This window comes from Pseudopipra pipra, chromosome 8, assembly GCF_036250125.1.
Source record: "Pseudopipra pipra isolate bDixPip1 chromosome 8, bDixPip1.hap1, whole genome shotgun sequence".
Lineage (NCBI taxonomy): Eukaryota > Metazoa > Chordata > Aves > Passeriformes > Pipridae > Pseudopipra > Pseudopipra pipra.
The window spans coordinates 28,013,481-28,041,214 of NC_087556.1; the positions used below are offsets into that span (position 1 = coordinate 28,013,481).

At 40.2% G+C, this 27,734-nt stretch overlaps 3 protein-coding genes across 11 annotated transcripts in view; 2 read left to right on the forward strand and 1 right to left on the reverse strand.

Annotated features, from left to right (window-relative positions):
- Positions 1-7,088, forward strand: part of ACSL5 (acyl-CoA synthetase long chain family member 5) — a 31,627-nt gene extending 24,539 nt beyond the window's left edge. For all 3 annotated transcript variants that reach the window (XM_064663303.1, XM_064663304.1, XM_064663305.1), the window contains 12 exons: positions 369-442; positions 889-966; positions 1,173-1,307; positions 1,773-1,907; positions 1,982-2,077; positions 2,612-2,684; positions 3,465-3,553; positions 3,638-3,754; positions 4,195-4,338; positions 5,252-5,353; positions 5,720-5,791; positions 6,237-7,088. In XM_064663303.1, the coding sequence (XP_064519373.1) occupies positions 369-442; positions 889-966; positions 1,173-1,307; positions 1,773-1,907; positions 1,982-2,077; positions 2,612-2,684; positions 3,465-3,553; positions 3,638-3,754; positions 4,195-4,338; positions 5,252-5,353; positions 5,720-5,791; positions 6,237-6,377 (1,256 nt within the window). In that variant the 3' untranslated portion in view covers positions 6,378-7,088. The remainder of the gene's footprint in view (positions 1-368; positions 443-888; positions 967-1,172; positions 1,308-1,772; positions 1,908-1,981; positions 2,078-2,611; positions 2,685-3,464; positions 3,554-3,637; positions 3,755-4,194; positions 4,339-5,251; positions 5,354-5,719; positions 5,792-6,236) is intronic.
- The window catches only part of ZDHHC6 (zinc finger DHHC-type palmitoyltransferase 6), a 101,167-nt gene extending 79,659 nt beyond the window's left edge, over positions 1-21,508 (reverse strand). For 3 of the 4 annotated variants that reach the window (XR_010432350.1, XM_064663309.1, XM_064663307.1), the window contains exons 1-9: positions 20,801-21,508; positions 19,436-19,527; positions 17,695-17,854; positions 16,462-16,623; positions 15,823-15,876; positions 14,125-14,292; positions 13,776-13,817; positions 13,235-13,380; positions 13,103-13,146 (exon numbers count right to left, since the gene is read on the reverse strand). Coding sequence is in view for 3 of the 4 variants with exons in the window: in XM_064663309.1 (XP_064519379.1) it covers positions 13,103-13,146; positions 13,235-13,380; positions 13,776-13,817; positions 14,125-14,292; positions 15,823-15,876; positions 16,462-16,623; positions 17,695-17,854; positions 19,436-19,527; positions 20,801-21,493 (1,561 nt within the window). In the remaining variant the exon portion in view is untranslated. Of the gene's footprint in view, positions 1-10,749; positions 11,328-13,102; positions 13,147-13,234; positions 13,381-13,775; positions 13,818-14,124; positions 14,293-15,822; positions 15,877-16,461; positions 16,624-17,694; positions 17,855-19,435; positions 19,528-20,800 lie in introns of those variants that run through there. The other variant, XM_064663308.1, reaches the window with a different exon arrangement.
- Positions 21,509-21,531: 23 nt separating this feature from the next.
- Positions 21,532-27,734, forward strand: part of VTI1A (vesicle transport through interaction with t-SNAREs 1A) — a 273,119-nt gene continuing 266,916 nt past the window's right edge. For all 4 annotated transcript variants that reach the window (XM_064663314.1, XM_064663312.1, XM_064663315.1 and 1 more), the window contains exon 1: positions 21,532-21,665. In XM_064663314.1, the coding sequence (XP_064519384.1) occupies positions 21,572-21,665 (94 nt within the window). In that variant the 5' untranslated portion in view covers positions 21,532-21,571. The remainder of the gene's footprint in view (positions 21,666-27,734) is intronic.

A 27,734-nucleotide genomic window follows, 5' to 3' on the forward strand; every position in this document is an offset into this window, starting at 1 on the left:
AACTGGGGGCAAGAATAGCCAAATTCATGTTGTCTTCCCCTATGAAAAATACAGTCCTAATGTTCAAGAGATTGGTTGTTTACCTGTGTGTGTATTTTGATCCACGGAAACTAAAAAAAACCATAAATCTTGTTTCAACATTCTCTATGCTACTCCCAATTACTCTGCTGTTTCAGTAGCCATTTCCTTTATGTAACATCTGTAGCTGTTCAAGTGTTCAAGATGAGGCATATTTGTGAACTCTTAAGACAGTGCATGCTGTGACTGAGCCTAGTACCAAAATAGTTCAGACTGAGCCAAACAAAAAATGGAAAACTGACAGCAGAAGCAGTTAGAGCTACAGCTGACTTTGCTTGATGTCTCCAAAGGTGACCCTAAAGGAGCCATGCTGACACACCGAAATGTTGTTTCCAATGCTGCTTCCTTCCTTAGATGCACAGAGGTAAGCTACTTCTAATGGTGATCATCAGGGTATGTCCCTCAGTCATGCAAACAGCTTTAATGTGGGCACTTTCTGTAAATTATTTGCTCCCAGAAACTGATGCTTTCCTAAGTGCCCATATTTCAATGGGACAATAGTATTGAAAGAACCTTAGTTTAACCTTGAACAAGAACTTCTGTGTAGAAGTTATTCTAGAGTGAGTCAATCCTAAATGTCAAGAGTACTAAACAACACTATTACAAGTCTTGCCAAAAGATAAAACTAATTTTGATCTAGTGTGAGAGCTGCAAATCTTGAACACGTGATGGATGAGCATGAGTTGCTTCAGTCATTTGAAGTGTATTTCAAAGTAGTCAAATTGATCCAAACTTTATCCACTTTCTACTTAAGAGTAACTCAGGTAGGCATAGGGAATGCTAACCTACTTCTGTTTCTTTCCCCTCTAGGGCACAATTGAGTGTACAAGTTCAGATATCGCCATTTCCTATCTTCCCTTGGCTCACATGTTTGAGAGAGTTGTACAGGTATGTACAGATATATACATCTGAGCTTCTATGAATCAAATTATAGTTAAAGATACGATAGCAATCTGTATGTCCTCAAAACCTATTCATAGAATAACTTTCCTACAAGTGGGCACTGAAGATCTTGCTGCTTATCATAGACAAATAATTATGGCTAATGAAGCTAGGAATTACCCTTGACTGAGCTTAGTCTGGTCAATCTTCAGGCCGTGATGTACAGCTGTGGAGCAAAAGTAGGCTTCTTCCAAGGAGACATCAAGCTGCTAACAGATGACATGAAAACCTTGAAGCCAACGGTGTTTCCAGTTGTACCAAGACTGCTGAATAGAGTATATGACAAGGTATGTGAGCAATTTTAGCTAAATCATCTTCGTGTTCATATATCCTAGTGAGCATATTGATTGTGCCATAATGTCACCACTAGTTAATTACTTCTTGGCAGGAAGAATTCTCTAAAATCTTCTCTGAGGACATGGAAAGAGTCCTGGGACCTGGAGTATAAGAACAGTGTATCCAGTCATAACTGGGCTAAGTTTGTTTCCGTTCAGAGACAAAAAGTCTGTTTACTTTTGGAATGCAAATGAAGCAAGTGCAAAGCTAGAAGGATCCCTGTTACTCAAAGCTGTGGCTGCAGTGTGTCAGCAGTAACATGAATAAGTATTGTCTCTGAGTTCATCTCTTAGACATGGCAGCAGTGAAGATAGATCTTAGAACAGTGAAGTAAGATGTGGTGCCTCTTAACAAAGCAAGAATGGGAGGTACAGATGTGAGTTAAACCCAAGAATCACTGATACTTTTCCCTGCAGATACAGAGTGGTGCAAACAGCCCAGTGAAACGTTGCCTGCTAAACGTGGCTGCGACTATGAAGATGGCTGAATTAAAACAGGGCATCATTCGAAATGACAGCATTTGGGATAAGCTAATCTTCAAAAAAGTTCAGGTAAGTTATTCCAAGCGTAAATAAACTGAGCAGTGTACTACTGGAGGATCTGACGGCTTGTATTTCCCTTGTAGGAGACCATGGGAGGAAGAGTGCGTATAATGGTAACAGGCGCAGCCCCCATATCTCCCTCTGTCCTGGCATTTCTGAGAGCAGCATTAGGCTGTCAGGTAAGCTGAGTTTTCTCTTAAAGTAAGACTTGTTTGATTATGCCCAAATAAGTGCCCAGAGATAGAGCTGTGCTCCAGCCCAACTTGTTCCTGGGGAGGTTGCTGTCAGTCTTGGGTATTGATTGACAGGCTGCTTCACTGAAGTTTAGTGTAACAGGAAAAAAATTCTGCAGAGCTGACTTCAAACTACACTACCAAAACACTATGCTGTGGGCTCTGGGAAGAGAAATAGAGCAGCAGAAGTAGGAACATGCAGCCCTCAAAGTCAGGCAGCTACCTCTGAGCTTTGAGGCTTATTCTGACAGTCGATGAGCTCCCAGTGTAACACATTTGAGAACAGAGAACAGAAAATAAGGTGACCAAAGCAACGTTTGGATAGGTGAACTTAAACACCTGGATACACCAGTTAGATCAAGGCTAAGGTTGTATTGGCTTCCTTCCTAAGAAGAAGATGTGAGCATGGGCATAGTTGAAATAGAGCTCTTTCACACCAAGGACTTGATGTTCAAGGAATATTCATCCTTTCTCACACAGATCTTTGAAGCTTATGGCCAAACTGAATGCTCAGCTGGATGCACTTTCTCAATGCCTGGAGACTGGACAACAGGTAAGGCAGCTAGGACTTGGACAGTCTCCCAGAGCTGTCAACAGAAAGGGGTGCTGAAGCCTAGATGCATTACTGGTTTTAGTTTAATTAAAATTAAATCATGAGTATATAACTTCAAAGTGACTCTTGGTAGCAACAATCACCTGTGTGCTTAATAGGTACCAAAATTCTCGACTCAAGTAGATGAGGATCCCTTGTGTAAAGTAACATAGGTCAGATTAGACCCTGTCCCAGCATACAGGAAAGGAGTTTACAGAGCTGAGCAAACTGAACAGGGACTTCACAAATGGCTTTAAGGAACTAGCTTTATCTCCAAAATTGCATGTTTTACTCAAATAATTATATCTAAAATATTAGACATGATACTTGACTATTTTCCTGAAGGACTACCTGACTGTGAAGATTTAGCTTTTATCTTGGCAAGGCTATTTTTAATATATTCTAAATTCAAGCTCAAGTCATCATCTTTGGGCCCATGTAATTGCAGAGTATAATGAGAATTAAATGGAAATGAATACCAGGGTCTATGAGGGATTCCTGTGGTGGCAAATGTGGTTTGGGGTTGGTCTGGTTGATTACACCAATAATGCTCTAAGCATTGAGACTTAGCTGTTACTTGTCCTGCATTAACTGTCTGAAAATGGCATTTAAATAACTTTTGTGAACATTTGATGTTAGACTCCTTTAAACAATACTGGTTCTTGCTAAAGCAGTGAACAAAGCCATTAAGTATGTAGTATTGCTGCAGTCTTTTTTTTTTTTTTTTTCCCCTCCTCTTAGGCCATGTTGGAACCCCTCTGGCTTGTAATATTGTAAAACTAGATGATGTGGAAGAAATGAGCTACTTCTCTTCTAACAATGAAGGCGAGGTAGGCACCATCTCCTGTGCATGTCAGGAAATACTGAAACATAAGACTTGGTGACTAACAATGTTCTGTGCTTACTTACTACAGGTCTGCATTAAAGGACCAAATGTGTTCAAGGGTTATCTGAAAGACCCTGAGAAGACAGCAGAAGCACTTGACAAAGATGGCTGGCTCCACACTGGAGACATAGGGAAGTGGTTGCCAGTGAGTAATTGTTTAATACAAACCGTCCCTTGGATGTGAATTCCTGTTACTTTACAGTAAACTCAAAACATGGCATTCTAGGATAAAAGCCTTTATACAGTAGTTTATCATTCATCAAGTAACTCCAGGCAAAGTTCCAAAGATCAATTAGGTTACAAGATCTCAAATAACACCTGTTAGGCCCATAGTTAAGACTATTCTTCACTGTAGAAGTGACGTAACGAGGTGTCTTGGTTTCTGTCAAAGGAGAAAAAAGGAGCTGTCTAATCATGTCCTGAGCTAACTGGAGAAATTAGACAAAGTGCCCATTCTCTCAATAGAACGCAAAGACCAGTAGTAGACTAGCATGTGCCTTTCATAAAACAAAGCAAAGCCTGTTTATCTTGTTATATAAGCAAGACAGAGACTTGCAACTAATGACCTCCACTTTTAACTTCTAGAATGGAACGCTGAAGATCATTGACAGAAAGAAGAATATATTTAAACTTGCACAAGGAGAATACATTGCTCCAGAGAAGATAGAAAATGTCTATATTGGAAGTGGTCCTGTAGCCCAGGTCTTTGTACATGGGGAAAGCCTGAGGGTAAGCGATGTTATGCATGAGCATCCTGCAAAATTCCTCCCACAATGTGTTCTGAATGATCAGGGGACAAATATTTGCATGTACAAGAGTTCTTAAACAAGATCTGTTCCCAAGAGTACCGTGTTTATAGGAATATGCTTTCAGACCTATAGACTTCCCAACTGACAGTTGGCATCAAGTTGCACGCTATGTAAAGGCTAATTACATACTTGTATGAGATTAGCATGTTAGGTCAGTTCTGTACAGTTTAGAATCATAGAATAATCCCCTCTGCAATGAGCAGGGACATATTCAACGAGATCACAGTGCTCAGAACCCCAGCCAGCCTGACCTTGAATGTTTCCAGGGATGGGGGATTAGTCATCTCCCTGGGCAACCTGTGCCATTGTTTCATGACCTTAATTGTAAAAAATTCCTTACATCTAGTCTAATTTTACTGTCTTACATTTTAAAATCATTATCTCTTGTCCTATTGCAACAGGCCCTACTAAAAATTTGTTGCCATCTTTCTTACAAGCCCCTTTTTAGTAATGAGAGGCTGCAGTAAAGTCTTCATGGAGCCTTCTCTTCTCCAGGCTGAACAACCCCAACTCTCACAGCCCATCTCCATAGCAGAAGTGTTTCTCCATTCCTTTGCCACAGAGGTGCCACCAATGGTAGCAGAGGCCAGTCTTAAATTTATAAACTAGCCAAAAGTAATTGCTGGAGCATTCAGCACATGTGACAAACAGCACTAGTACTTCAATTATTGCTGTCTCATCTCTCAGTGACTTGAAAGTCCTTGGAGCTACCTTTGAAACTCTGAAAATGGATGGGGATGTAAATGTGACTTGCTATAGAAACACTGTTTACAATCAAGTTCACATTTAATATGCCTTATCTTGCTCTCAGCATGACTTCCACTTGTTTTCAGTCTTTTCTAATAGGTATAGTGGTTCCTGATCCAGAGACGCTTCCAGAATTTGCAGCAAAACTAGGAGTAAAAGGTTCCTACGAAGACCTCTGCAAAAATCCTGTGAGTGGCTTTGTTTTTAGTAGGTTAGAGACAGAATTTAATTCTGAAATCCAATCTTATGTTGCTCTGACTTTGTTCTATCCACCTTTTTTTGTAAATTAAACTGCTTTAATGCTGGGTGAGTCATACGAGCAGCCTTACAGTGAAAACTGGAACTGAGTTTAGGTATCTCTTGATGTTTCAAGGGCTATTGCTGCTTCTTTTACAATGAAAAAATAGACATGATCTTGCAGTGGCCTTAATATGGGATGAAGGTTGGAATATGTATTCTTGCCAGTTCTCCCTGACTGGGCAATGGTTATGGTCTTGAGTTGCAATTACAAAATGGCAGCTTTATCCAATCTGCTTCTGCTCTTTTTCTTCCAGGCAGTGAAGAAAGCTATTTTAGAAGATATGATCAAACTGGGGAGACAGGCTGGCCTTAAATCCTTTGAACAAGTGAGTCCTTTCAAATCCTGCTTGTCACAAGCACCTGTATGGCTAATACAATGGCTGGGAAGTCCTAATTCCTGATACTGACTGTGCCAGGATGGGACCTAAGGCCACTGCTCCCAACAGCTGACTGAAGCAGTCAGTGAAATGTTGAGTGGCTGCAGGTCTCTTGGCCAATGCTCCTCTCTTGACCAAGAGACCAGTGGCTGTACAAGGCAACAGTAGCAATTTGCCATGAGATGGAGTGGAGGTTCACAACAGGCTGCAGGGGCTGTTCTCTAGTTTCACCCTCTTGCTGTGTCAGCCAAAAGCAGTTTGACTTCCATCAAAAACCAGTTTATTTACTGGATCTCCAGGACTGGAATTCTTGCACTGAGCTCAAGGAAGCTGGAAAGAACTGTTGTCTTCTAATTATGTGAGTGTCATGTGCTAAATAATTTTCCTTTAATAGGTTAAAGATCTGTACGTTCACACAGAGATGTTCACTGTAGAAAATGGACTCTTGACACCAACAATGAAGGCAAAGCGACCAGAGCTTGTTAAAGTCTTCCAGGAGCAGATTGAGGCCCTCTATTCATCTGCACAGGAATAAGTGGCCAGTTTAATTTAAACTGCATGGAGTATCCAAATAAATCTGTGACACTACGTGACCTATGGAGAACACAGGCATAAAGTGGAGGGGAGCATGGAGAACTCAAATTTATTTGTTTCTGGTATTCTGGAAAAATGACTTTTGGATGAAGATGCATATAGCATAACTGACAACTGGCAGTGTCACATCCTGCAGGACTAAGAACTGGCTGTCTAGGCAAAGCCAGAACTTTAATCTTCCTTGGACTGCGACTGAAGTACAAAAACATGCAAGAGCCTCAGACTTTAAAAGACAGCTGTATGCACTTCTGATTGTCAAAAGCAAATCTTGTTTTCCTGCTCAAACTATGAACTCCATTGTGACCTGTTGTGGATTGATCTGCAATCAGACTGAACACGATATGAATTGAAGATAACATCTGTTCAACAAATACAGAAGTGAATTTCCTGTTCCTAGCCCTGGACCACATGGTACAGGTTGCTTCTAATGAAAATAAGTAATTTGGCATCAACTGGTTTACAAAGGACATGTGGCTACAGCAAACATAGTTTATACTCTAGTATGGGAGGCACTGGATCAGTTTTTGCACGTTTTCAAATGAAATGGCAGTGTTAAAGATTTTTCACTTTTGAATTTGAGCCTAGGAAAACTTTTGCTGTCAATCCTAAGGATATAGGTTGCAATAAATTGTAACTGCACAATCAAACTAAAGCCTGTGTGAATTACTTGTTTATCTGCTGCAACCAGATTGTCAGCAAGGTTTACTGCTGCTTGGTTCTGTATGGCTGCAGCTGGAACACAACTGCTGCAGAATGCTATCTTGCTCCCTATGCTGTCACTGGTCAGCCACAGTTCAAGCCATGAGGAAATAAGGTAGTGTAGTCCAGATGTTGCTCCTCTACTCAATTTTCTTTTCCTTGTAGTAAGGGAATATATGCCAAAGTCTCCAAATTCATTGTTTCTGCTGAGCCTATCAGGTAAAATAAGGTGTCAAATATTTTCTTGGGCTAAAGCTGCTGATTCAGAGAATGAATTAGGCAAGATGAATACTTTCTCTATCTTATGTCTTCAATCAGTCTATGCTGTCTCTGCTGAGAGTTCCTCCCTGTGCCTGCAGTAGTTTGCTGTATCAGTTCAAAAGGCAATGCAGTGCTAACACGGTTGCAGTATGGGGAAGGTGTTACAGGTACCTTTCCTATGCCAGTTCTCCTTGTCTGGAAACAAGAACTGTCCTCTCTGTCTTGTTCAAATAGCTAGTGGCTGTTCCTTTCCGTATTTAATGTTCTACATCAGATATACCAAAATGAAAACAAGTAGACTTCTTGGTCAGGAAAGACCTACCCTTGCTGTGAGGCATCTCTAGCTTTGCCTAATAAAAACAACTCACTTAATTCTATTTCTAGTCTGGGCCCAAGACACTGACCTTTTCAGGTAACTCTTGTGCTTGTCACAAATGTGAGGCTATAAAGGCTTCTAAGACTCTGAAAGTGTATGTAACTATGCTGCTTATCTTTCCTGTGCTTCTTTAAAGCAATGTGACATAAGACTTACTGGTGACTTAATCTTCCTTCCCATGTGCCACTGGGGAGAACATAAAACAACTCGAGGGAAGAAGAAATGTATACAGAAACTGGTTTTGGACACAGAAATGAGCAAGTCAGTTGGGGGCAGTAAATTTAGTGCAACTGAAATGTGTGTAAACTGATAAGGCTGAATCCTGTGATGCCACCTGGTGCAGTGCCCAGAAAGTACTTCTGTTGATACAATAAACAGTGACATTTCCCTGTAGAGATCTGCTTGGATGTTGAAGCCCAGCATTCTGTAGTGGGTCCTGCAACCAGCAGTTGTCAGATACCAATCACAGTGCTTCATTCAACCCAAAGAGATCTCTTATTTGTGAGCTAAGTAGAGGTAGCCTCCTTTTCTGCGTCACAGCTCAGAAAGCAACAACTTTGTACAGCTCACTTTCTCATACAGTAGAGCTGCATTCTCTTTTGGAAAAGGAAATGCCTCAATCTCTTGGTTTGCTCCTAATTACAATCAAGCCTCTTCTCACAGTGTAAGCTACAGTGCTTTACATTTTTCATGTTTGTGGCATCTGCTGATAGCTGTTACAAAGAGATGGAATTCAATAGGTAATGGCACTGCCTGAACAATAAAACTTATATAGCAATTGAAGTGTAAATTGGTCTGAAACTAGGCTCTTGGGTGCCACTTCTGCCATATGAACTGCTTCCACAACATCAATCTGAAGTGGAAACGAGTACCTTAGTCATGTTTGCATTGAAAAGGTGCAAAAATTACTTCAGGCTATTGTTTGAGCACTAGGGAAAACTACAGCAGCCTTGAAGCACTGTTGCACCCAGGGAAAAAGGATCTGGGGTAAGGATGGCTACAGGTACAATGAACTTCAACCCTCTGCAACTTTTTTTCCCATGATACAAAGATTGGCACTAAAATAACATCCAGTCTTCTCAACTTTCTTTTAAAAGCTCTCATTATGAACTGATCCAAGTGGTCTGCAGTATAGCTGTGTATACATGCTGAATAACGAGATACCACAACTAAGACATGATTCACATAAGGCAGATATTTAATGTGAACATTGATAATAAAGCTTCCTATTACTTAACAAAGTGGAAACAACTGTGTACTGCATCAGGAATTAGACTGTCTGATTTTGGCTTCCAAATCATGTCAGAATTGTATAGCAAAATAAAATTTGTTGTTTTTTCCTTCCATCTCTATGAAAAACCCACTGTGCCTCCAACTTGTGAATTCCTTGTTAGTCTTTACTGTTCCTGATCCAGACAGGAAGTGTTCAAATACTGACTTGTAATTCATAATTTGGCTTTAATGAGGTTTTTACTTCAATCCATACCATCAAGATAGCTCTAGAATAATTTTCTAATGCCATAGGCAAATCACTTGTAAAAGCTAAGTAGCCTGCAAATCACTGGCATCTTAGCACGGGAAGTTCTATTTTTTTTCCTCCTGGTCATTACTTGGCATCTGAAAAGCTGTGTGAGAGATGCTTAAACTCTAGCACTAAATTGTATTTGCTCAACTCTTAAGGGATTTGGATTGAAGTTTTTCATCATTTATTTCTTTTACTGTTGGCAATCACCTCAAAGTTACATGCATAAGAATACCAAGGCTAGTCTTTTGCACAGTCGGTCATGTATGGTAACCCAGGCCCTTCCTCACTAAGAACTGTGGTACTTGGCACACTCAGAGGTGTCATAAAGGACAATCTCTTCAGACCGGAGGCAAAAGCAGGGGCAGAAAACAAAATTCTCATTATTTGGCGGTTGAACAGGCTGCCTGAAATGTACATTTAATTCAAGCTCGAGAGGTCCTGAGCTGCCAGCTTTCTCAGCTGGAAGAGAAGGTTGTTTTTGTAATATTTGGTTGTAGCCTACAGACCTGATCAGAATCTACTGCAGTTGAGGCTGAGTATTCCATGTAGTTTTGGGGTTTTCATATTAATTCCTGCTCATATTTCAAAGTAGCTACATCCTTGCTAGTTAAGAAACTAGGAGTATGATACATCCCTACACCTCTAATTGCTTCTAGAAAATAAGTATTTTGTTTTCAAGAGAGGCAAATCACCTTCTTGCAAACTACTAAGACTGAACACTAGCTCTCCCTTGCCACAGCTCAGAAACAGCCCAGGACTATGGTCCACTGTCAGCACTAATGCACAGGAGGATGGGGGTAACAAAAAAGTTGCTTTCTGCTGGAAAAGGCATCTGAGTAGGAGCATACAGGAGTAATGCTGGCTTGTCTCTATGTAGTGATTTCTATATGCACTTAGTATTGTCTAAGAACTGTTCATCTGCCTGTGAGAAAACTCAGGCAGGTGGAGATAAACCAGGTATTTGTTTAAAACAGTAACTTGCAAAAACTCACAACATGCGTGACATGCAACTACACTAAATTTGTGAGAGCAAGGCCACTTGCTGCATTTTGGAGACATTTAGAAAGACTTCAGCTGGTACAAGTTACTGCAATTTAAGGTCTTCCTGCTAATAATCCATACGAGATGCTAAATGAAAATGCTCTAAGACAGGTGTTAATCACTAGCAGCAACCAGACTCAAAAAAATTTTCATTCGTGGCTACTGCTGTCTTTCACTCCTAGACAGAACAAGAACTCTAGTCTTTGGGTACAGGCTCAGATTTCAGAGGGAGCAGAGAGTGCTGGCTGTATTTTTTTCCATGAAAAGCACAGACTATTCTTATCCCAAGAGCAGAAATCTTTCTAAGCTTGAAAGACAACTTACAATGGTGAAATCTTTACTTCCCAGTCAGTTCACATTCCCCTGCCTATAAACAAGTTCTTCTACGTCTAAGAACAATTAATCCACAAGTGAATATGAATGTATCATTTATTGGAGGTGGACAATTCACATGATTAAGAGTCACAGGTAACAAATTTTATCTGGAATTTGAATCAGATGTTTATTTTGTGATTTTCAGGGGCAGCTTCAAAGAAATACAAAAGACAAGCAGCACGCATCACAATCAGATGCGATCAAGGAAAAAACCTAACAAATGAACCCTCAGAATGCAATTTAAACAGCAAAAAGAAAAAAAAAATCCTGACTCGTGATGAAAAAGATGCATCTTGAAGGCAATCCACTGAATGGCTTCTTCAATTATTTATTGTTTAAAAAGTATGCAAACCATGGCACAGGCATATCCAACCCTTTCAGCTGTGAGGAAAAGAAAACCTCATCCTAACATATTCATTGCATAAATCTAAAGTAATATACAGAAAATTTCAAGTAAAGGATTGTGGTCTGAAGTAAAAATTCCATTTCATAGTTAAAAAAATTAGAAGGCTATCTGTTTTTCTTCTCTCCATCCACTGGTTGATCCGTTTCAGAGTCATACTGGCATTTTTCCACACACTTCCTAGGGAACCAGCCTCGTTCTCTTATTCCACCTTAAGACATGAAAATTTGCATTAACTTGGAAAAAACCATGACCCACTACAGAGGAAAAACACAGGACTGGAAGAGACATCAAGCATTAAGTTATTTTCTTCTATAAGACAGAACATCTAAGTCATTCCTAACATCACTGCCTTAGGATGCATTGATTCTTTTCCACTACCTAAAATGTTTTCAGATATCTCCAAAGTTCTCCAGTCCTCTACCTTCCTTGAGAAAAATTCATCCTAATACCCTATCTTAATCTTTCTGTCTATAAATCAGGTTCACAAGTCCTCTTCCTACACACCAGGGACAGAGGAAGCAGATAAACTTCTCTACCACAGACTTTCATACACCTGATGACTATTTGTACATACCTTGGGCTCTCTATCTCCTACTTCTCTCCAGGTAAGCCATCCCAATTCTTTCAGCTTTGCCTGCTAAGTCACATTTTCTATTATTCTAATTATTTTCACTGTTTTCCTCTCAACCCTTTTTAGCTGATCTTACTCTTTCTTGAGATGCAGCAACTGCTTTTACTTGTGGCAGTATTTCAGCTGAGTCTCTGCCGATGTTGAAGGATTATTTCATACATCTGGGAAGCTATATACTTTTTTCTTTTTTGAAAGTGTTGACTCATCTTAAGATTATGATTGAGTCCTTTTTTCAACAGAACTGCTACTTAATCATTCATTTTGCCATCTTGTTGTAGTGCAACTTGTTATTCCTGCTTATTTATAGCATTTGCTATACATTCCTAACAAATTTCACCCTATTTTTGAAGCCTAGTTCTCCAAAATGCCAATGTTATTTTGGATTCTAATCCAGCCTCTCAGTATTCACCATTCCCCACCCACACCACATTCCACCTGATTAAAAAAAAAAACCCAACATTGAATATAGCAGATGTCTGCTAATCTTCACAATAAGCAACACAATACAAATTATTACCATGCACATTTAGATTTGATGTTTGAAGGAGTTCATGGAGTGAGCTGCCAAAGCACTTCCAGCCCATAAAGGTCTCAGACCTCCCACAAAAAGCATGGACACTGTCTGTACTGGCTGCTGGCAGCCTCGCTTTTGCCAACATGGAATGCACATGCAATAAATTAACAATTGTTTGGGAGAGATAACAGAATCCAACACGCCGTCTCACAGATAAAATTTTACTTCAGTCCAAACCAAGAGGTCTGAAGTAAAAAAAAAAGTAAAAGCTTCAGTGCAGGTGGCTGTGATATTGATCCTCTGCAGATCAGCAGGAACCTTTAACATCTTCAACACATGTAGTTGTTAGTTTTATAAATGCATATCAAAGTCTTTGGAAATTATTCCAAACCAAAGACATAATGTCTCCTTGTTTTTAAGATATACAAATATTAATCCCAGTCTTATAGTTATGCAGAGTGTGTAGATAGGAAATCTGGCGTGTTTAAGACAGACCACCATTTAAATATCAAAAAAGTAAATAATCATTAATATCTTTAGAGTCTAAAAGTCTAACTTTTTCTTAGAATATGAAGTATCCCCCTTCCCATTCAACTTCCAGTAAACTACTAGATGAGAGTTCTGCCTGTCTGACAGTCATTTAATGTTACTCAAAACTGGGAAGTCTATCAGATATATAGACTAAAAACTGTGGATGTGGAGTGGAGAGAAGCTAATGCAAGTAAGGTCATCATTATACATTTTGAGAACTGAACATATAATATTGGCTACATTTCCAGACAGCTATAAAATTGATTTGCAATTTTCAACAGAAAAAGTGAAAGTAACTGCTTCATACCATCAGCAGCTGAGTCAAGAATCTTCTCTCCATACATCCAGTGTCTGGGGAAGGAAGCGTAACAGGTAGTTAGATGCCAGAACTCATCTCGATATTTCTTTTAACCAAACATAAAGGTGTGGGGCCACTAACTTTAAGCCTCTTGTGGCTAAAATCAGATCCCCTTTACTCAGTGCGATTCTGGGTTCTTCAGTGCACGGTGTTGTGAAGAATGTTTTAACACCTTTAGTCACAGGGCAGCAGACACCACTGTAATCATCTATGGCTCGATACCGAACCTACAAATTTTAACAGAACACAGCAATAGATTATTTTAAGGGGTTATGGTCTTGCTGATAAGTTTCATACCAAAAAAATAAATTCAAGTATATTATTAGATTTAAGCATAATGACAATGGCTGTCAAAGGGATCCTTAAATTTTAAATTAAGTGCTTAACAATGAAGCACAGTTATCTTTATTATCACATTTCTTCCCATCTGGAAACTAAGAAGCAAATGCAAAGTAGGCTAAAGGCCAAGTTGAATTAAGCAGAGGTTGCTATACATTGTTTGTGTGGAAAAGTCTTAATTTAATTGCTAAATTTAAAATTAAGAAAAGAAATAGACTTAGCAATTAATTACATGTTCATATTGATACTTTGTCATTTCAGATCAAACTTGACAAATACTTACACTTCTTATTCGCTTGTCTGCTTTCTGTTTCAGTTGCTCTATCTATAAATGATTATAAATAGAAATTTAGGCAGTATTTAGTTTAAAAGGACTTGTGTGTTCAACGCAAAACGAAGCAAGGTATTGAAACCATTCAACAAACATAGGAAATACTGTTAACATTTAAAAGCACTCACAAAAGTATAAGTTCTAGTCTATCAAAAATGGGAAAACATTCAACAGAACACTGTATATGTATTTCTAGCCAGTCTATTTTAGTTATTTAAAAAGCTAGTCTATACTTGCAAAGCAAAGCAGACAACTAGATAGCGGGGAGAATTAACTTGGGATATTGTTGAAGACCAATTACCGTCAAAGTGTACTGATGACACCCATCTCTAACTGGCCAGTCCAGGCCATCTCCCTCAGGAATCCCAGACCATGTAAACACTTGCTTGAAGTTCTTCCATTTACTTCCCGTATCATAGGGAAAAATAAAGGTCTCACCCGTTTGGTAGTACTGGATTCTGTCTTTGGCCTAGAAAATAATTAAGAAATGCAGTACATAAAAACATACCCTACAAACTGCAATCAAGCAGCAAATATGAAAAAGGCCAGGTCGTAAGCCCTGTATGGGTCCATGAGAGCTAGAGGCAAACATTTTGAGGCAAGAGCAGTTAACTCCTGCTATACTAACCCAGGCTTTTAAAACTATTTATAACAATCATGGCATTTAGAAGTATGTCTGGTTTGAGTGTCCCCCATCCCCGTCACCCTCCACTTACTCTGAAACAGCAGAGTCAACTGACTACACTGTTAACCCACTCCACGCTCTGATTTTATGGCTTTTTTTTAAGGACCAACGCCTTATTAATTCTCAGTTACCTACAGAAGCTTCCACAGCTCAAGATTCTTTGATGGATGATCATGAGCACAATTCAACAAGGGTAGTGCCAATTCCACCTCTAAGAACTGCACACACAGACATGCTCTGAATTCCCTATATTCCATAGTTACGAGCTTTACATTCCCACAGTACCAATGACATCTAGTGGAGCAGCCACAGAAGAGTGTCCTCTGTTGCAATAAAGCCATTTTATTAAATACTTAGTCCATGTTCAGTTATCAGAAGGGACATATTAGCACCCTGTGTTTTACAGTTAAAATTTGAACATATTATTCCAAAATCTACTACAGAGTTGTAGCAGAAATTTCTTTCATTTATATTCAATTGTCCCATTATTCAAAGATCTACCAGGACTAGGAACATCCAGCCAGATGCCGTGAAAAGAGCCAGTATTACAACACTTCAGTACTTATACCCAATCAAGATGCTCATGGTAATTTTGACACACAGAATAAAAGAAAGACTATAAGACATTCATGAAATGTTTGTGGACTTACACAAAAAAACCCTGGTAGCACTGAACTAGTTTCTAAACACTGAGTCAGTTTTGCTTCCTCTAAATTTAGCTTTTACTGCTTGACTGTATTTCTCCTGAAAAATCTTGTGAAAACCTCCATAAAGATAAGGAAATCAAAGAGCAATTTAAAGGCAAGAAAACTAGGTATTTTCTAGTACTTCTGCAAAATCAAGGAAAATCCTACCCATCAAGGAGAATCTTCCTAAATCAAGGAAAATCCTTCCTTAATATTCAAAGTAGGAAATGAGGAAAACCATGAGTCAGAAGATGTCACTTAGAATGGGTCGGTGAGGTGGACAATTAAAGATACAGGTAGGTATAACAACAAAGACAACTCAAGTTTCAGATGAAAACACCCACATGTTTCAAGTGGATAAGCAAAGTCTTTTCAAAGCAAATATTATTCTAGGTTCAACAAACTCCTCCAAACAAAAAAAGAAAAGAAAAATTAAGCATTTACCTGATTTCTCATCTCTTTCACTGAATTTCAGAGACAGAGTAAGGGAAATGCTGTTTGTAGTTGTTAAGTCAGTGGTGAATGGAAATGACACCTTTGGTTTAAATCCAGAGAGGTGAAACAAAAAACTAATAAATATGGAGAATAAACTCTGTAGCAGTACAAGAATACTATAATAAGAGCTTACCTTTTCTTCAATCCAAGACTCGATTGAAGTTTTATTTGTCAAAATTACTTTCATCTAAAATAAAAGTGACAAGTGAAATTAGCATTTATTTTCTGCAGAAATACATCATCTATGCAAAGAAAACTTCACTTAACAAACTAAATCTATTTTAAAGAACAAAGTAACTTTCATAGACTTAACTGAAACATAAAATGTTAAAAATTAACACTCAGCAGAGATACATGCTCCAGAATTATATACTTAAGTCTGTATTGTACAGTATTTCAGTTTATGCTTAAAATGTTTTTGCTTCCTTCCAAAGATCTAAAACATTTAAAGAAACATATCGGGCACATTTATACCTATTTTCAGAGACAGGGCCAAGTATTTTGCCTTTTTCAGAGAGTTTATAAAGTCTATCTCATGTTTTCTTTAGTTCATTAGACTTTCACCTCCAAGTTCTCTCATGAAAAATAATGGAAAAAAAATTGTGGTAACAACAGAGAAACTGGGATAAAGCTACATAAACCCCTGGAAAAGTTAGACAGCAACGTAAGTTCTAAATGACTCTTCCTATCTCAATCCTGAATTCTGTTTCTGCTACACAAGCAGGCAAAACTTAAAACTTCCAACTTCTTTGTAACAGAGCCTTAACATTACCTGGATAATAAACAGCATACCAACAGCAATAGTTGTTCCTAATGCCAGTCCTAAGGCAAATAAAGATGCAGCAAATGCAGACAGTCCAAAGGGAATAATGGGTCGAGGGTCTCTTTTGGCTGCACTCATGTCAATCTTCACAGAACTCCACCCAAAAGATATCTGCAAAGGGAAAATATCATTCAGGTCTAGAACATTCCAACTGCTGAAACAAAGCAAGTTACCAAGAAGGAATCTGGCTCTGAAGGTAAGTGTCCAGCTTCTGACAGGTTCATAATGCAAGTGGAGTAATTAAAAAAAAAAAAGTTTCAAAAGATTTTTCTTTTGTCTTCATCAGTATGTTTTTTTGCTAGATGGACACCTTTGAGATAGAAAGTGAAACCACAAATATCATCTTGCCAGCTCTACAGACCCAAAATCAGCAAAAAATATCTGGACTCCTGCATGTTAACAAAAACGCATTCATCAGTACCAGACAGACAACATTTGCACAGAACAGTACCCACTTCCCACGGAAATGCTACAGGTTTGCCTGTGAAAGCTTTGGCAGATAGCAGTTCTCAACATAGTCACTCTGCACTCAGCTGTTACAAACACAACTTCATCTGTTACACTCAGCTCATGTTAACAAGCTCTTCACTGTAACCACAAAGGGTGAAATCAAAGCTTATAATCGTAACCATGAATCTGAGATAAGGGCTGCACTGCAGAAAAACCTTTGCTCATTGTTGCTACAGTTAAAGTTTTCCACTTAAAAACCACAAACTAACATTTAATTTTAGTCCCAAAAATAACATACTTTTCTTTCCTTGAAGAAATGGACATAATTCTAAAAAAGTGGCAAGTAAAAGACAATAAATAGCATCTAACTTGTGTGTTGGAAATAAATAGCAGCTAGTTTCTGTGGCAGCCACAACACAGCCTTTCTCTCTATATATAAAAGTGCTACACGGAAATTGTCTTCAGACAATGTAAAGCACTAGGAAACTCTCTATGATTATGACAAGCAACAGGGGAAAAAAACCAAAACACAGAAACAACTTTTCCTGAATCCTCCTCCAATTAATATATATACTTCTCATAGGTAGAGAGCAGAACTAAGAGCACATGTTGAAACAATAGCAAGGAATTCCACATGCTGCTTCTCAGAAAACCAAATTATCTCATACTTCCAGAGATAACTTACGCATCTGACTTAAATAATACTCTAAGCATTTAATTATGATTTCTTACTCTGTTGTAAAGCTGAGTGTACATAGTCATAACAAATATGAAAGAAGCGTGAATGCATCCCAGTGGAGCTAAGAGGAGAAACAGAGTGAAAGATGCATGATTCTGGTATCCACAACAGTTGTTGATCCAAGGACAATGGTGATCCATCTTCATAACGCATCTGTGAATAACAAATATTGATTAATATAAAGGACACATATGATATTTAGCAAAAAGCTCACAGAAAAGGACAGCTAACTTTTTATTATTCAAACACCATTCATTCATCTAAACCCACCAATTTCCAACGTTTCCAAACACAGTAGTTTCTTTTTTTGTTGCTATTCAGAATTATATTTCCACACTATAAAATAAAAGAAAGCAAATAAAAAGTGCTTCCAGGTCCTACCCTTCTTAGTTATCTGTCCTACTCTTTACTCAAACTTGCTAGCTACTAAAAGGCAGCATATTCCAGAGGCAGGAAACAGAGCCGTAAGATGGGATCTGTAAGAACTATCATCACAATAATTAAGCACTAGTATTATTGCTAATTTTTTTAAATAAGCACACCAGAAAAATAGCGGAAATATCAAATTCCCTGTGAACTACTTGCAGGAAAATATTTAAAGTTACACAGATGCAAGTGTGTTAGTGCCTCTTTATTTTCAGGAGTAAACACTGAAAGCTTCCTCAACTGTTATGTATTGACCTCACACTACTGAAAATCCTTTTCAAAATATCTTTACCAAGTGTAAACACCCTAGATACACTCTTGTATTCAACCTAAAGCTGGTTATTTTGGTGTAGCTTACAGGTACAAAAAACCCCCACCGGGTTAAAGATTTGTTCACATCCCAAATTAGCTTGACAGGTGTAAAAGTAAGTGACCACCTAAGTGATCAGTCTTCAGTGTAAAGATTGTCACACAAGGAAAGGAGCCTCAAATTTTAACTCTGGAGATGATGCAGCCAAATTACAGCACAGCTCTAGAGTTTCAACTTCCTAAAAACACAGTGTGTTTATAGAAATAACAAATGAACATGTATGTTGCAATATCCTTTTACCCCATTGTTTAACAATCCTTCAGAGGACGACCTGCCCTGTAAACCCAAGATAAATGCAACCACAGCTTGGATTGCAGAAAGCTGAAATGCCTTGATTTTTTCAAGCTGCACTAAATTCCAGTGCATATTTTGTATCAGAACAAGTCTGTCGGAAGATAACAAGGTACAAACTTCTAAAATTGACCTAAAAAAGATTTATTGCCTCACTTAACATGCAGACTCCCCTCAAAAAAAACCCTCTTTAGTGAAGAGTAAAAGAATAGTACAAAATTTCCACTCAAATCAACATTTAATTCACTTTTGGAAAGATGACAGAAAAGATTTTTCTACTCCCTCAGTAGGTGAATGTTTGGACTCAGAACATAAAAAAGACTTTTAGGTATTTACACACACTCACATCCCTGAAGCAAGACTGCATTGTTTTGTTAGTAGCGTCAAGAAGTTCTTAGGAGAAACTGATTTCAAGGTATAAGGAAAATGTTAAAGACATTCATTTATTAAACTAAAATACAGTAAAACTGTATAGAAATCATACAGCTATAAAGAGGAAATATTCAAAATGGGTATAGTGTCCATATGGAAGCTTTTTTAAAAAGCACAATACAAGTCCTGGAAGAACAAATTATGGTAATAGCCTATGATTAGATTTTTAAGCTGCTTTAATATGGACTTTAAATAATTTTAAAGAAAGACAGTACCTGTTACACTTTCGACAGTGGTGTGAACGAGGTGCCTTGTAAGACTGACACACTTTACAGTATTGGAGATACATGCAATCCTGAGATTTTTCCTTTAAAAAGAAGAATAGGAGTGTTAGATATATACATAACTTCACTAACAATGCATATTCTTGGAATTTTCCTAGCCTAAACATATTTGATTTCTTCTGAAAGGGTGAGTTTCACAGTCCAACACTATTTAATGGTAGGTGGCAAAGAGAGAAAAAACCAAAATGAAATAATATCTTAGCTAATCTGGCTCTCAACACAGCCATCTCCCACTGTTGAAAGTGCTGGTTGCTAAAAGAAACAAACAGTTCTTCAGTTAGCAAGAGTGACTGTACAAGCAGGATTTGAACGTGAAGTTCTGAGACTAAAAATCAGCATGAGGCCTTTATAATTAAAAAAAAATACAAACAATCAATCTTGTGCCCCTTGTCTCTCCATTTTATTCCAAAAGCCAATCCAGGTTTACCACTAAGATACAGTACTGGTTAAGCATTAATAATAATGCTCCTATAATCTCTCTTACACACACACACACACACACACTGACTACAGCAGGATGAGAGACAGAGACACCTGTTGATAGCCAGTAGTAATTGTGGCCAAAATCTTCCCTTCACGAAGTGGAATACGCAGTTGTCTTGCTAAGGCTACATCAGGATCCTCTTCTGACTAGACTCTGTCCTGAGTAATATTCCACAAGTAAAAATGTGACTATTACTAAACTTTTTATTGTGCCACTGGAACACAAAACTCTGGGCAGCTGCCTTGAAACTCTGAACCTGTATCATTCTGGTCCTTGACTATTCCCTCTTCCAAGAGATTACTGAAGCACAGGAAAGGCAAATTTCCATCTAGTATTGCATTAAGCATAAGATCAACATATAATTTTCTGGCTCACATAAAAAAAAAATTCTAAATTAATTTCTTGTAACTGTTACTGCTGGCAGCAAAGCCTCCAGTACAAGTGCCTGCAAGAGCTTGCAGATAACCCTGAGGTTCTCAAGTGTTGCTAACACTACCTGTTTCCTGTTTTTTTGCTTTGAGAAGCCCCTGTAAAACACAGAGACTTGACAGCACAGGGGAGGGAACGGAGCAAGTTGGAGCGGACTGGGAACGCTGGGAGAAGCAGCAACTAAGCGCGGGGCGGGGGAGCGGGAGGGGGGAGGAAAGAGGCGGAAAGGGAAGATTTCGGAACAAGATAAGGAGGGAGGAGTGGCCTGCGAGCCCGGAGCATTCTTAGCAGACAGAGCTGGCATGGAAAGACACGCGGTTTCTGCCCTTGAGACCGCGGGAGAGCCCGGCCCCGGGGCGCGGTGGTCTCACGGCAGCGCTTACCGGCGTCCACCCCAGCGGGACGTACCCGGGCCCCACGAACATGGCGCTGAAGTAGTTGTAGAGGATCATGACGGTCCAGTTGAGGAGCATGATGAAGTTGACGCTGCCCCCGGCCGTGTCCAGGGGCCAGTACCAGAGCGCGGCGTCGGCCATGGCGGTGGCGGAGCACACGGCCACCACGGCCAGCGCCACTGCCGGGCCCCAGTGGCACAGGCGCCGCGCCCGCCCCAGCGCGCCCGGCACCGCCATCCCCGCTACCGCCACCCGACCGCCGCCGCCGCCCCGCTGCCGCCGCCACCGCCGCCGTGCATGGCTCCCGCCGGCAGGCGAGGGCAGGGCGGGAAGGGACAGGGATGGGAAGGGGTGGGCAGGGAAGGGGAGGAGCGGCGGGGGCGGGGGGGGAGCGGGTACCGCGCTGCCACCGCCCGCCCGCGGTGCGCCCTCAATACGAGCCCGCCAGGAAACAGCCGGTGCGGCAGCCGCGTCCGTGTGCCCCTGGAGGTTATAACGCTGCGGGGTTGCGGGGCGGGAGTGACCCGTCACCGCCGCCGCCAGTTTGTGCCCGCGGAGCAACGCGACTCCGCATGCCAGGCCACTCCGGGTTAAAGCCGTGCCGCTTAAAGCCGTGCCGGTAGAAGCACCTGAGTGCCGGCGGAACCTGCGGCGAGGCGGCCGGGGGCGGGCGGGGCGCATTTGGTGGTGTCAGAACGCGGAAGCGGCGCAGAGCAGTGTCGGCGGGGCCGCCCCGGCAGCGGCACTGGCACCGCCGCGATGTCCGCGGACTTCGAGAGCTACGAGCAGGACTTCGCCGTGCTCACGGCCGACATCACTGGCCGCATCGGCAAGGTGCCCAAGCTGGTAGGAGGTGAGCGGCTGATCCCTGCCCCTGCGGCGCTCGCCCCGCAGGCCCGGGGGGCTCCTCTGTCGGAGCCTCTCCGGTCCCGGAGCCGCCGCGTTCCCAGCGCGCGGGGCGGCGGCGGGAGGGGCCGGTGTGTTTTTAGCGAGGTCTCGGTGTCCCGGTGCCCGAATGTGTGTCCTCGCTCCTTGCACAGCAGAATCGGGATCCACCTCCTCGCCCCGGGTCTGTCCGAGCCGCGCGTTGTCTCATGAGGTGTGTTCAGAATACTCTTCAATAAGAATATCGTTTGCTGGTCAGCTGTGAGGATCAGCCCTTGCCTTCTGCCCCGTTGTGGGGCCACGCGAGGTTACGCCAGTGCAGCTGAGCAGAGCTGAGGCGTGTTCCCTGTGCTAGCATTGCTGCTGGATGCTGTTTATTGTGGTCATGCCTCAACATCAGTGGTGGAAATCAAGCCTTTTTCCTGTGGCGTAGACAGATTTCGTGCGTGATTTAATCTGAATGTTTATTTTTGCTGCCCACTGTTCGTACATTTGATTTGGATAATTGACTGTGGTGACTCACATGCAGGAGCAGATTCAAAAGAAATCAGTGTTCATTTGCTTTAATGTGTTTGTCAGGAGCCTGCAGCGTTCGTGGTCTGATTCATGGCGTGTCCCTGCAACAGAGTCAATTCTGTCTGTAAGAGTCTCAGTGTAAAAAGGTGAAAATGATAATCTCATTAATCAGCCCAGGTCAATCTCCCAGCACATATGAATCAGTGCCCCAATACAGGGGTCTGAGTATGAGACAGAGGGAAGGTGACACTCATGATTTTGTCATCTACTCCTCTTGTAGCTCAGCTTAATGCCTTTTCTGTTTCCAGGTCATTTAATATTTCTGCCTTTGCTTCTAATGCACATTTCCCAAACCTTTAGGGAACTTTAATCATAGGAGTGGATACTGTATAAGGAGGAAATAAACCCATGCTAATGGCATGTCAATTTCCTGTATGACTAAAAGGAAAAGTATCGGGCATCCAGGACCAAAGAAATACCATCCTACTTTTAGAGTGGGAAATGCATCATTAAGTAGTGACTCTAAACAGGATTTGAGGTAGGTGGTCAACTAAAATGTGTGATCTTAGGGGATTTTGAGTAAAAGCCTTTTTGATTCTGGAAAGTTACGTCCAGTTCTATTCTTAGCAAGTTAGAAAGTCTTCTGAAAAAATTGGGTTCAGTTCCATGGTTAAAGAATAGGAAACTGTGCCTTTTCCTTGGCTTAACAAAGCTGTTTTGCTCTTGATCTTAACAGAAAAGACAAGGGGGTATAATTCCCAAGAAGCTGCGGCTGCGGTGGAAAACTGTCTATTTTCTAATAGAAACTTGCAAAATGAAGAAGGGAGAGAATCAAAGAGTTCCTGAGATTAGAATTTAGAATTGGTGTAATTTACTCTGCTCATAAATTATATTTAACCTGTAAATGTGCACTAGAAAAATTTACTGAGAGAATGCACAAAAGTTCTTCACTTTTAAACAGCAAATTTAAGGACCTCTTACAGGAACAGGGAGACATCATAAATACACTACTGGCTCCTTTCCTGAAAATCAATAGTTCTACACTGATTTATGGAAAAAGAAGAGAGATGTAATTTCCTAATAGTAAAGAATAGAGATTTAAGTTCCTAGCTGTATAGATTTTGGAAGTCATTGGAGTCTGTTCAATAGTAGAAAGAATATTCTATATTACTAATATTAGAATATTAGTAGTAGTGGATTTTCATAATCCTCTGCTTAATCAGTCTCCCTTATTCACTTAGGAAGACTTTGGAGCTTACATGCCAGATGTTTAAAGAGTATTGGCTTAAACAGTGCCATAGCCTAGAAGCAGCAGGCTTTGAAATCATTCAGATTTCAGAAAAAGGTTGCTTTTTCCAGAATTTGCCATCCTCTCAGAGTAGAAAGAATACATGTTCCCTGCTGGACCAGTACCATGGTACTGGGCTAAATGGCATCAAGATAACACAGTGGTTAATTTTACTTTTTTATTAAGAGGTGACTTTTCCATATTGGGATTTGAGGCTGGTCATACATGGTTCAGACCGACTTGCATTATAGCTGCTTCTTGCCCTGTACATTGACAGCTGAGGCTTTACTTCTGTTTTTGGGGCTATTCTGTCTTTCATCAGAAAAAACCATTTTCTATGACTTCAAAACAAACTGCAGACTTAGCTAATAGAGGCTTTTGACCACCTGGGGAAAAAAAATCTCTGACTATGCTGAACACTTTAATCAGAAATATTTTAAATGCACATTTTTCCCTTGTTTCTTAATAGGAATATTTACAAGATCTGTTTCTTCATCACCAGAAGTTCCAGTTAGTTCTTGTGGAGATGGCTGGGAGAGCCTCAAAAAGAGGACTGTGAGGTGGGAGGGGAATGTGAGGTGACAGTTTTCAGCAGCAGTGATTTGAGAGAGATTGCTGATGGCCTTCTTCCTCTGCGCTGGAAGAAGCAGGATGAAAGGTGTAAGGACTTGTGCTGCTTCTGCATAATACAAAGAGATCTCCTGAAGTCTAGTGACTGGTTTATTTCCCTGTGCTGCTCAAGATGGACCTGCTGTAAGCCTCCTGCTCGGTCGACTTGGAGAAATACTGGTTGATTGTTTTTGCAACATTCCTGCATTCTATGTTGTCAGGACGTGGTGTCTTGTGTTCTAGCAGCATAATGGCTCAGCAAACAATCCTGTTGTCACAAATGCATAAATAGTTCAGCAAGAAATGTAACAAAGGCTTCTGATAATACAGAAACAATAAGCAGCAGGGACAATAGAATGTCTTGGGAAAAAGTGTCTTCTGTTAAGGCAGACATCATCTAGAGGATTAAAGAAAGTGTTATAAATAGAGAAATGCCTTTTAAATAGATTTTCTGTGATGCTGCTGCAGGTCTTTGAAGAATGAATGTAACTGACTGATGTGTTTTATTAATGTTCCTCGGTGTTTCAGAGAAATGTCTATGTTGTGATTGGACCAAAAATTTATCAAAATTTTGATTGCTTGATATGAAAGATAGTTTTACCAGCACAAATGGTGATACTTAGTCTATTCCCAGCACAATAGACTCTGGGCTGTGATGGTTTTAAACTAGAGTGCTGCCATTCTTCTGATACTTGATACCTGCATTTTCTACTGGGCAAACAAAACATTGTGTTTCAGTCTCTAACAGGTTTAGCTGAAGAAAGTCCCACCTTTAATTTTCTGTTGTACCCCTGTACTGAAGTTTACTGTCTCCATTTCAGGTCTGGCTCATTGTGTTATGCTTCTAGAACAGGTTTATAACTCAGAGAGAAACATGTATCTTGTTCCATTTATCTCTGCTGTTGGACAGTAACTTCTGGCAGTGGTGAACATGTAAACCACCTGAGCCAACACAGCAAAATCTACAAGTGGTCTGTGAACTGAAACCCTTTGTTACTCAGTCTCTTCCTCAGCATGTACTAATAAAAAGAAACAATTCCACAAGCAATGGGACTACTCAGTCTTGATCCAGTTTTTTTCAATCTCTTCATTGGCTGTCAGATCAAACCAGTGCTGTGTTATCCTTCTGCCTTTGTAGGCAGATTCTCACCTTTCTGTAACTGCTGTATTTTAGGGGACAAAAAACATGACTAATGCCAGGGCAAAGCTGAAAGAACTGAGGAAAATGTAGTGAAAACTTGTTTCTTTTAAGGAAGTGATACAACCTTGTGTAGAAACACAGAACGGATTTTTGTTTGCAATCCTACACAGAGGAAAAACACACTTTTGTTTCCAATCTTTATCTATAGTTTTTTAATTTGACCAGTTAAATTATACAAGCTACATACAATATTATCTTTGGGGCATTCTGTCTAGCAATATGGAGAAAAAAATTAAATTTAGATATATTTGATGGAGCATTGTTTTTTATTTTCTTGAAAGGATATTTCAATTCTGAATCAAGACAAAAAGTTATAAAAAATTTTTTTTCATTTCATGTGATGGAAGTGTATTTAAAGATGTAATCAAGTTGGCAGGTTGGAAACTGCTAAGTCACAGTGGACTTATAGAGTTGGTAATATGAGGATCCTTAATTGGATAGTAGCTTGTTTCTCCTGCTCCACTAGGTTAGTGGCAAGCTTCTTTTACTCAGAGTAACTCCCTTGCATCTCATTTTCAATGTCTGAGCAAGTCATCCTGTGGATATTGTGCCCTCCTTGTTCTGGGGACTCTGACTGTGAAATAAGTTCTCTCCTTCACTTAACCATGGAAGGAAAAGTAAAGCTGAAAGTAAATGCTTTGAAAACCATTCCATGGACTGCATGGTACTGTGTGCCCTAGAGGGTCAACAGCTGCTTTCCTGGAAGTCTGTGAAGATTCTTCTCCAATGCTGCCGTGCCGGGATGTTGTCATGTGCCTCTCATACATCTGTATTTGAAGGAACAACGAAGGCCTGTTGTCACTAGACCTCACTCCCAGAAGCTGCTCTTGTCGCCAGCTGGGTGATTATGTATTGGTATATCTGGATTGATGTTAAAATCTGGACTTGGATTAAAGTTTAATTAACTAAACCACTGGATATGATTTGAATACCTCCACCCCGCCCCCCAATCTTATGGGAGCAGTTTCAGCCAGATCTCCCTGTGCACTGAGTTTCCCCTACTAAAGGTCTGTAGCTGAGTTTCTCTGTGAGTAGGTGAGATCTTACTGGCCAGTGTACAAGCAGAATTTGTACAGTGTGAAATGCCTTCCAAAAACCCCCAACTTTATATCCCTAAATTTCAGGTTACTAAATGTCTATGGAAATTGTAATCCAATACAACTCAGGGAAATACTGAAATTACTAGAGTACATATATTTTCTGCTGCTATATTTTAAAATTATATTTCAGCTTCAATAAAACAATATTGCATATTTTATATCTTCCATTGTGTTTATTTTTGTCCACCATCATCTTGCCAACTTCTAATGAAGGAAAGAATGGAGGTCTTTTTGGGATGCTGTTTAGGGGAATAGAAATGTGTGGGGGGAAAAAAGGTGGCAGATTCTCTTTTCTTTTGGATTTAGTTATTTTAAGAAGATAAATCACTACATTTTCTGGCCTGGGTGTCATCATGAGAACTTGGTGGGGAATTAAAGAAAGACATTGCTAGCAGAAAACTAAAAGTGCTGCACAGAAAATATTTCCTGCAGCTTCTGCTGTAGTGGAATCCACCAGACGTGGCAGCATGAATTCCAGATTTGCAAGAGAGATGATCCTGAACCTGATCCCCTCTGCAGGCAGAGCTCCAATGTATGTAACTGAGGAAGGACAGATTGTGATGTTTGTGTTTCCTTAAATGAGAGTGTAGGGTATGTTAGGTAAATGAGAAGATAGATGGATAAGCATTTCAGCCTGTGAGAAGCTAAATTATATGTAATTAATAAAACGGTCTCCTCTTGAAATTCAGTGGCTTGTGGCATGCAGAGTATCAAAGCAGATCATCAGAGAGTCCCTTTTGGTCTTTAGTCTGTCAGTTCCAGGATACAAAGAGATCATGTGGAAGAGAAACGAAGGAATTCAGACTAAAAAAGAAAGCTGAAGTTTAAAGATGCATGATAAAGTCTTGTGCCAGTGTAGACTTACCCATCATGATCTCTGAGGAGCTGTGACTGGAGACACTTTTGTGCAATTCACTTTTTATTTGCTTCATCAGGCAAACCACCAGCACAGATGACTCACGGTACTCTTAGTTTCGAACAAAGTGTTATAAATGGTTGTATGTTCAGAGTTGTGTTAACTTCACTGAGGCTATGGGTGGATTTACTGTCTGAAGGATGGAAGATATGGCCATGAGAGGGGCAAAGGGCAGTGCCAATGTAGTACTGAAACCCCTGAATACCCCACTAATTAATGCCACATTAATTAAGCAATGTGGGGACGTTTTATTATCCAGTGTCTGAATATTTCTCAGAAAGTCGCCTTTCATGCTGTAACAAGCCAAGTCTTGGTCAAGCAGTTGGAGTGTTTGTGATGATGTGACACTGAATCTCAGTCCTCAGTTCCTATTGGATCCTTTGCCTGTGAATGGATGGTTGGAGGCA